This window comes from Amblyomma mixtum, chromosome 5 (assembly GCF_055824585.1).
Source record: "Amblyomma mixtum isolate Tamu chromosome 5, ASM5582458v1, whole genome shotgun sequence".
NCBI classification, from domain to species: domain Eukaryota; kingdom Metazoa; phylum Arthropoda; class Arachnida; order Ixodida; family Ixodidae; genus Amblyomma; species Amblyomma mixtum.
This window is the reverse complement of record NC_143016.1, coordinates 124,005,227-124,015,405: the sequence shown is the minus strand read 5'-3', so window position 1 is coordinate 124,015,405 and position 10,179 is coordinate 124,005,227. Positions and strand designations below refer to the sequence as shown.

Here is a 10,179-nt window from a genome sequence, read left to right as displayed (position 1 = left end):
GATGTCTAAACTAAGTGCGGCAATATTGTGGTTTCGCGCTCGTTTGTTCGAAATATAGTAGCTTTTGGTGCGCGTTCAGGGAGAAATTATAAAAATGCAGCAAAATGGAGTACTTCGAGGCTGTAGCTTCGGCTGCAAAAAAAAAAATACGCGGTCCAGTTCTGCCGTGAACAAAAGGGAGACGGTACTGCTTTGCTCGCGCTGTCAAAACAGACACGTGGAAAGCAGCATATCGATGCCGGTGTAAAAACGAGGGATGCGCGGAAGGTGCCCCGTCGCAGTCGTTGAATGGTTAGCGTAACCGGTTACTGAGAAGGAGTTCCCTGCACTCCCCGGTGGTTGCACCCCCAGGTGGTTGAAATTCTGGTGTGGTACCCTTCGGCCAACGCGGCTCGAACGCCAGCAGAGAAGCGCGACGGCCTTTCCCTCATCCGTGAGGACAAATCAGCCCTTGCGCAGGGAAAATCTTCCTCAGCATCTTACACTCGCACTGATCCACTGGCTCACCGCAGCAGAATCAGCAGCAGTAAAAACAAAAAGGCCACTAGTAGGGTTTCTACCTCACGAGGCGGATTTAGGGTTGCTTGACGGCGGAACGTATCTGACCCGTCAAGGCAACTGTGGTCTAAGACCCTTTTCCCAAGCATCTCACTCTAGAAGAGCCGAGAACCAGGTCAGGGGAAATCTTGTACCCGTTTAAGAAACCGGTGGGTGCCCGGCGGCACTGAGGATCGAACCCAGCACCTACCGAATGTGATGCTCGACCACAAGGCCACGCTTCGGTCCTAGATGGCGCCTATCAAGATGGCGCCATTGATCCACTCGGCGAGTGTTCTGGCAATAACTAGTTGAGGCAGGTCTAGTTAAGGCAGGACAAAGAAGAAGTGCCTGCCAATGTCTGTCCACCGCCTATGGTATGATCAGTACTCTGTACAAGACCCAGGTATACTCCCTCCTCCACCAAATGGCTTTATTGCTACGTATCTTTCACCCAGAGCTGAGCGACCCTGGAGTGTAGAGAAGGATGGCAGGGCATAGCGAAGCACTTTTTATGATGTTGAAGGAAAGCTGAAGAACATGTCAGATTCGAAAAGTCGCGAGTGTCCAGACATAAACACCCAATGACTGATAAGAAAACATGTTTTTCTCAACTCCACTAAAAGGAGCTATAAATAACCGAACGAAATTGCGCTGTCCTTGCTCTCTCTCTCTCCCCCCACCATCCCTCGAGCATAAAGGGCGCAGGAGGAGAGGCTTAGATGGCAAAGACCGTCTTTGTGACGTGGGCACTCGTGTCCACGGCCAGTCGCACTATATACATTGCGCCGTTGAACCGTGTTCTAGTTAGCAGCGAGGCGACTCCCCCCCCCCTTTTTTTCAGTTCCCGTCAAGTTTACTGAAGTGTATTAGTCGAGTGGGGGTGAAAGCAGTGCAAGTCCAAGCTATGCCATTGACTCAACGCACTGGAGTCCTGCGCACATTTCCGGTGTGCAAACACATGCGGCCTCTAAACGCTGTCTCTCATTATAAGCTGTTTCAGTGGAGCCCGGCAATACCTAAAACCCTTTATTTCAAAGTTAGTGGCGGGCTTCCCAGAAGCACTTGGTACACTTCCGGCATGACAACAGTAATGTTTCATTTCTCCCTTTTATTTGAAACTCTTGTTCATAGGGTACGATGCTTACAGGTTTCGAAAAGGGAAAGCACACTTTGGAATACCTCAAGCAGGAATCCTAACCCACCGAAACCATGCTTGCATTGTCAGAACATCAGAACAAAGTGCCAGAACATGGAAGGGTAGAGGAATTACGGGAAAATCACATTGGAGGCCAGTGCGACACTCAAGCAATACCTGTGCGCCATTTAATAACGAAGGCGGCAATTGCCTCCAATGCCTGTGTGGGAGATGCCTACATCAGATCCTGAAATTTGGGGGCGCATTGTCATTGCTGCTATTATCGCGCAACTAGTGGAGCCCTGCAGTGCTGGTAAAGTGGTAAAGAAATGATTTCTCTCAATCGTCATCAACGGTGCAATCAGCATGCTCGTCTATGATTTCTTGCTATAATGTTGAACAGCTTGAGTAGACGCGGTCTCATACTTGACCGCATCAAAACCTCGCCTGCGAGAGCCGCGCATGACACCGCACAGCCCAGCAAGTACACAGCGAAGTAAAGATGAACAGCCTCTTCTTCGCCTCCGTGGGTCATCCCACTCGTCGGCACAGCCAGTCTTCTGTGAGGGACTGCGAGCCCTGCTTCTGCCACAGCCAGAATGAGGCGACGGTGCTGGTACCTGCATGTGCACGTGTACGAGCATTCGTGGCCGTACTCAAGCAGTAAACTGATTGGGGGAAAAACAAAGCGCACTCCTAAGACACGGACAAAGAAAGGTAAGACGATACAGCGCTGACTTCAACTGATTATTTTATTGTGGAGCAACATATATATATACGTTCGAAAAGTGAACGGGAAGACATGGATAACAGCTGCTTTGTTTGCACGCAACCGAAAGATAACAAACTAAAATTGAAAAGAACATGAGGTCAAGGGTGACCCTTGGAGGCAACAAAAAATGAAAACTAGACTCGATAAAAAGACAAGTGGAGGGGCGATTAAATGGATGACGCTTAAAAGGATGACGCGAACAGGCAGTACAAGAGACAAAAAAACACTAGGAGATGACAACAAGTGAACAAAATGCACTAAAAGGCCAAAAATACCATTAAAAAAATTTTAAAACCGGTAAAACAACCAAAAGGGGCGTTAAAACCAGAAGACAGAAAACAACCTTGTCCAAAAGGTAAAAAAGCAAACAGACGTATTTCGGTATCCTACACATTAAAGTTACTCTGTGCCTGGCTCAAATAATCTAACTCACGTTTCGTTAGCGCTATCGAGGGTGTGCTAACACACTATTCACCTATCTTTAGAATTTGAGCGGCTTCTATAATTTCGCGTGTGGTTTGATGCCCATTTCTCGCGATGACCGAGCAATCATGAAGGAAAGGCTCGCAGGAACCGTAGGGGCACTTTAAGCAGTGAACACCCAAGTTTTTCTTGACGGTGTTAGAAACATTATTTGAGTGCTCCATAAGACGCTCATTGAGGCAACGTCCGGTTTGCCCCACGTAGGCCTTGCCGCAGCTCAAGGCTATCTTGTAAACTACACCAACCTCGCAAGGAACGAAGGGTGCACGGTGCCTAACAAGGCAGGCTGGCTCTCTCACAGCCGGGGCATTCACTCTGCGACAAAGCTTGGATAGCTTGTTGGGCGCCGAGAACACCACTCGGACACCTGCCTTTTGTCCAATTTTTTTGAGCCTGTGAGAGAGACCATGCAGGTACGGCACCACAGCGACTTTGTGTTGGTGGTCTGGGGCAGCACTCACTTGGCTTCCTTCGAGTTTCCTCAAGAGGGAGCCGGCTACTGAGATCAGCAGGTGCTCGGGGTAGCCAGCTTTTATCAGCCTCCGATTCTGCTCTTTCAGCCTATGGTCCATCTAGTGCACACCGGACTTCATTAAGGCATTTTTGAAACATAGGTTCACAATGCCCCTCCGAACGATCTTAGAGTGAGCTGAACTGTAAGGCAACAAGGACTTGCCCCCTCCTGGCTCATACAACCAAAACAGGTAATTTTGTGCCGTCGATAGCCTCAAGTCGAGAAAGCGTTAAGACCCATTCACTGGTACCTCATGGCTCAAAACGAGGGGCGAGAGGTACCGTTCAAAGACTTGGAGCGCTTCTGAAACTGAGCTAAGAAAAGTACGTTCATTACTGGCCAAAAGGATTAGGTGATCGTCCACGAACCTGAAAACCTTCACGGAAGCTGACGAAGAGAGCTGCTCTTTTATCAGTCGGTCATGATGGGCGAGGTAGATATCGCTTAAGATTGGAGCAATGCATGAGCCGATGCATACTCCGCTTTTTTGAATAAAATTACATTCACCCCAGGTAATCAAAGTGGAGCTAAGATAAACGGTCAACAATTCTAAGAAGCCGCCCACCGACATGCCACAAGAATTCTCAAATGTGACGGATCCGAATAAGTCAATACAACTTTCAATGCACAAAAGAAGCTTGTCATGTGGAAGTGAGTAATAAAGGTCCTTAATGTCAACCGAAAAAGGCAGGAGAGCACCTCTGCCAGCTTTGAGAAATTCAAAAACTTGTCTCGAATCCTTCAAAAGGAAAGGATCATTGATTGTCAAAACCTTGAGTTTAATTTGAAGAAATAACCCCAGGGATTTCTGCCACGTACCCTTTTCAGTAAAGATTACCCTCAATGGGCAGTCAACTTTGTGTGTCTTTGCTGCGAAAAATACGTCTAGGCTTTTCTTACCTGCAGCATCTATGTTTGCAACCAGTCTGTCAAGATTTAGGCGCTTGCAAACCTGCTTAGCCTTTGATTTCACCCTAGAAAGGGAAAGCTTATCGCGCCGTACGAAAACAGATGTTAGAGCTTCAGCAGCTTTTTTACCAAAGTCAGCGCTGTATCGTCTTGCTTTTCTTTGTACGTGTCTTAGGAGTGCGCTGTGTTTTTCCCCCAAGATGAACTACCAACTAGCCCGCTCTTCCACCCTTGCAGTAAACAGAAGCAGCAGTCTGCAACAGTGCCCAGATACTTGGGGTTGTGCATAGAAATGCATGGTACTTACCTGCAGTGCACTGTGCGGAAAAAGAAAAAATTAAATGCGGGAGGATAGTGTATTTAAGATTTCATTTCTTGAGATCAGGCGTCACTGTGAAAGCATACTTTTGTCCGTAAATGTTTAATACAGAATACCGCACTAAGGATGCTTGAGATCAGCTTACTCCGATATTTAGTTGACCTGCAATAAAAACTTAAAATCTTGAGAGATCTGTTTTCTTTTGTTGTCGATAGTTCTTAAATAAAACGCTAGATCTGCTTCAAGTACACAGTCGACGTTTATGTTTTGTTGTGGATTCTGCGCTACTTGCTGTGAAAAGACGCAGCATACAAAACATTCGCTTCAACTCTAAACAAGGTGTGAAATTTCAGTTCATTTAGCCGCGGTGTCTTAGCAGCTACTGCGGCTGGCGTCAGAGCCCAACGCACGAGGTCGAATAGTGTGGTCGCGGATTAAGCAGTTAAATGAATGCGAGATCCTAAGAAAGGCCGGGTGCTGTGCGACGTCAGTTCCTCGTTAAAGAAGTCCAGGTGCTTTAAATGAATACATTATTCGGAGCCCTGCACTACGTCGCTCCTCAAAGTCCTGGTACGGCTTTCGATTGTTAAACATCACGTATCTACTACTGATTCATTTTTAAGTACGGATTAAAGATTACGACTCTAGGTTGAGAAAACGAAATGAGGGATGCTTTTTAGCTACAAATGCCGCCGGGGATATGAACAGTTTTTCTGTGCATCTAATTCGCTTCGCAAACACAGAGATTCAAGCAGCTACTTTGCGAATGTGATGTTTCAACTTATGCGTCTCACTCCGTCACAACTAACTTTTGGCATGGTGTCACAAAATTCGGCGCATTTTAGGAACAAACAAAGAAAAACCGCCGCGCGCACGGCGTCTCGCCGGCGCGAGCCCGACGGGGGAGAGGGAAAGCCCCCGCCGAGCGCGTGCCTCTCTCTCCACCGCCGCGGCGTGCGCCGAGGAAATGAGTCATCCCCGCCGATTATTCTCGAACATGCGAGTCGGTTCTGCGGCTGACGGGGGGAAAGGGCGTAGCCTTCCGTGCACTAAGACACGTCCCCCTCGCCCGTCGGCGTCGGCGCCACTCAAGAACACGCTCGAAACTTCGAGATGCGACCCTCGACCTCTGACCAATGGGGACGCGCGGCCGGTGAGAAGAGGAAAGGGAGACAGCACTGCAAATGCTGCGTGTATGTGCGCGCCTACTCTGGCGCGTCGAACAAACAGACGTGGAAGCGAGCCTATAAAAGAAGGCGTTGACAGCTATCAGTCAGTCCGGACCGCCGTTTAAGCTTCATCGAAGCGCGCCCGTTCGACTCCCGGGAAAACACCACTCGGCCAGCATCGGACCAACGAGGCAACGTTCGCCAGTCTGCGGGACGGCATCGTCATGGAACTCTGGTCGTCGGACTGCCGCAGTGCCCGGTGAACAAATTGTGTTTTGCTTGTTTACCTCTCTCTCCTGTTTTAGTGCACTTTAGGTGTAATATTTCCTTTGAATTGTATTCTCTCTCGAGTTTAACTTTGCACAAGTTGCATTGTGTTGCTAATCACTTTGTCTTTGTACTAGTGTTTGTGAAACCCTCTGTATCGTCTCAATTGCTGTATAAACTTTGTTTTGTTTGTGAACCTTTGGCTCCGACCCATTCTCTGGCTTGCGACCAGCGAAAGCTGGGCACCGAACGCCCAAAAACCTCTTGTCACTTGGTAGCTGGTCCCCGCTGAGATTGCCACGCTGAGTCGAGGGCATCTCCTTCGAGTCCGAGACCGCTACCCCCACACGCTCTAAGGGTGTCTGGGAGCTTCCCACGTAAAAGTGCGCGAAGTCTGGGTGACAATATATTCTGGCGTCCGCGACAGGACGTTTGGTGTTTGTAAGCGCAGAGAACGGAGAAAGAGTCAGAAGGAGTTTACGAATCGTAAACGAGTGTTAGCAGCAGAGCGATATTGTGAGGTGCCGCGCCGAAGCGGTTAGTGATGTTCACCGTGTAGAGGTATTCATTTCCTTGAATGTAGAGTTCGGTCTCCAAATATGAGCTTTAAGGAGCTAAAGGAGCTAGTAGAGGCCGGTCTCCAGATGGGGATGTCCGGAGCTGGACTGCGTAAATGGGTGGACCAGGAAAGAGAGAAGGCCGAGAAAGAAAGAGAGAGGGCTCGGGAAGAAGCCGAAAAAGAAAGAGAGAGAATTGAAAAGGAAAGGCAGAAGGCTCGGGAAGAAGCCGAAAAAGAAAGAGAGAGGGCTCGGGAAGAAGCCGAAAAAGAGAGAGAGAGAATTGAAAAGGAAAGGCAGAAGGCTCGAGAAGAAGCGGAGAAAGAAAAAGAAAGAGAATTTGAACGCGAAATGAAGCTGCTTGCCGCGAAACTGGAACTGCAACGTGGTGCGAATCAGTCAGCTGTAGTTCAGAACACTAGAGAGGAAGGTAGCAGCTTGCGTATAGATGCCAGCAGGTTGCTTCCAAAATTTGATGAAAGAAGGGACGATCTCGACGCATTCCTTAAGCGATTCGAAGGGATCGCAGTGAGCCAGAATTGGTCAGACAGTGAGCGCGCCACGGTTCTAAGCACGTGTCTGAGTGGCGAAGCACTAGGTGTATTCGGGCGACTGTCTCCTGAAGACGCAGCAAGTTATGGCAAGGTGAAAGCCGCTTTGCTTAAAAGATTCCGACTCACCACCGAGGGATTTCGGGACAAATTCCGGACAGGAAAGCCCACAGACGGAGAAACGGCAACCCAATATGTGGCGCGATTAAGCCACTATTTTGATCGGTGGACGGAACTGTCGGAAATCGCACAGGAATATAGTGCACTCCGCGAGCTGCTGATCAAGGAACAATTCCTGAGCAGTTGTCACCCGAACTTGGCGCTATACCTCAAGGAGAGAAGGGCCAAGACCCTCTTCGAAATGCTAGAACTTGCCGACCAATTTCTTGAAGCCCAAGGGGGAACGAATCTGACCAAAATTAAGAATGCAAATTCAGAAAGCGCTCAGAAATCCGACAGCCGCGATACTCGATACAGCCCAAAGCCTCCACCGAAGTGCTACCTGTGCAACAAGACAGGCCACTACGCATCTAACTGCCGCAACAGCGCCACGAACAGTATCCTTGCAGCTTGTTTTAAGTGCGGCCAGAAGGGGCACAAAGCCGCGGCTTGTTCCAACCCGGGCAAGTCCGTTCCCCAGGTATCGTGCGTGCGAGCCTCCTCAGGTGATCACCTGGAGGAAGAAGACGAAAACGGCTTTGTCGAGCTGAAAAACGGCAAGAAGGTGCCGGTTGTGAACGCGGTAGTGAACGCGCGACCCGAAGCCGGTATGCACAGGATGCCTGTCTCGGAAGGGAAAGTAGGGCCGCGAAGAATTTCAGTGCTGCGAGACACAGGAAGCAGCGCGGTCATCATAAAGCGAGGCTTGGTGCGAGATAAGGATCTCACCGGAACGAAAAGCCTTGTGCGGCTAGTAGACGGATCCTTTAAGCGCTTACCAGAAGCTAGAGTGCAGGTGCAGACTCCGTACTACAGCGGAAAACTTACTGCACTTTGCATGGAACACCCCATATACGACCTTATATTGGGTAACATCAAGGGGGCAAAATTTCCCAAGGACCCAGGCGGTCGCCGCGAGGGCGAAAAATCGGAATCCTGCACGCCAGAGCGTCGCAGCGATCGACAGGGAAAAAGGCGGCGAAGGAAGCGCGAGCGAGCTAGCGCAAGAAAGGAAGAAATGAAAGAATCACCGAAGAAGGAAGAACGGCAAAATGTAGCGCAGGAACGTTCCGCGCAAGAGAAGCCTTCTTCGCAAGAAACATGCGGAAACAAAGGAAACAGCTGTGAGAAGCTAGAGGATAAGCCAGTGAGTGGCCGCAGCGGAGCACGAACGCCGAAGGAAGGAACGAAAAACCAGAGAAGGACACGCGAAAACAATGTGTCAGGAGTTTCTGCCAAGCTCAGCGTAAGGCAGACTGTGGAAACGATTGTAGTGCTGATCGGCACATTGCTTCGGCTGTTTTCCTGCCGCACTGTCGAATTCGGGAAGGAGACCAGGAGTGTGTTCACACCTGTTCTTATCGTGAGCCTCTGCGTTATTATGCAAGTGCCTTGGAACACGTCGATTGTCTTGCTCGCATGTGCATGCCGCCTCGAAACCTGTTTATACACGTGGGATATGAAGGAATTTCCCAGCGCGGAAAGGGAAGAGGCATACCCTGACAGAGCGAAGGAGTCGCGTAAGGAAGAGAACCACGAGTGCGGCTCGAGGCTTGAGCAGAAACAGAGAGAGCCGTACGAATAGGACTCTGGGACAGAACAGTGTACGGAAGTGAAGCCTCAGCACAAGGCGAAAAAAAAGAACAGAGCTCGCGACAGAAAGAAAGGTCAGAGTCGCGTGCATAAGAGAAAAGCCGCAGCCGCTTCCGAACGAGAATTGAAAGCGCAAGCTTGAAGCAAGCAGTAATTCTCCGAGCCCGCTCGGTAGGCCAAACTTGGAAGTTTAGGCGAAAGTGTGCCTTGTATTTGCGTGCTCCATGTTTGTAGCCTTGTGTTAATGCACTGCCCAAACGCAGCGTGTTTTTACGGGGATTATGAACATTGCATTGAGTTTTGTATGTGAAAACATCGTGGTATTGATGTATGTATTTTCACATGCAGTTTGTGAGCGCATGCATGTGCGCGCGAATTGTACCGCCGAAACGCGGCGTGTTTTGAAGTGTTGTGAAGTTTGGAGTGCACTCTGTCTATTGCACTGTGTTATGTATCTTAAAGCATCAAGGTATTGATGTATGTATTTTGGCATTCGCCACTGACTTTGTGAGCGCATGCATGGGCGCGCGAATTTTGTGTTTTGTGAATATTGTTACACAATATTCTTAAAGGAAGGGGCAGTGTCACAAAATTCGGCGCATTTTAGGAACAAACAAAGAAAAACCGCCGCGCGCACGGCGTCTCGCCGGCGCGAGCCCGACGGGGGAGAGGGAAAGCCCCCGCCGAGCGCGTGCCTCTCTCTCCATCGCCGCGGCGTGCGCCGAGGAAATGAGTCATCCCCGCCGATTATTCTCGAACATGCGAGTCGGTTCTACGGCTGACGGGGGGAAAGGGCGTAGCCTTGCGTGCACTAAGACACGTCCCCCTCGCCCGTCGGCGTCGGCGCCACTCAAGAACACGCTCGAAACTTCGAGATGCGACCCTCGACCTCTGACCAATGGGGACGCGCGGCCGGTGAGAAGAGGAAAGGGAGACAGCACTGCAAATGCTGCGTGTATGTGCGCGCCTACTCTGGCGCGTCGAACAAACAGACGTGGAAGCGAGCCTATAAAAGAAGGCGTTGACAGCTATCAGTCAGTCCGGACCGCCGTTTAAGCTTCATCGAAGCGCGCCCGTTCGACTCCCGGGAAAACACCACTCGGCCAGCATCGGACCAACGAGGCAACGTTCGCCAGTCTGCGGGACGGCATCGTCATGGAACTCTGGTCGTCGGACTGCCGCAGTGCCCGGTGAACAAATTGTGTTTTGCT

The 10,179-nt window shown here is 50.0% G+C and overlaps 1 protein-coding gene across 1 annotated transcript; it reads left to right on the top strand.

The window, feature by feature from the left end:
• The first annotated feature begins 6,707 nt into the window (after positions 1-6,707).
• On the top strand, positions 6,708-9,060 carry LOC149343599 (uncharacterized). The gene has a single exon (XM_089547029.1). It carries the CDS (start codon positions 6,708-6,710, stop codon positions 8,958-8,960), a length of 2,253 nt encoding a protein of 750 aa, XP_089403155.1. The 3' UTR covers positions 8,961-9,060.
• The last annotated feature ends 1,119 nt before the right edge of the window (positions 9,061-10,179 follow it).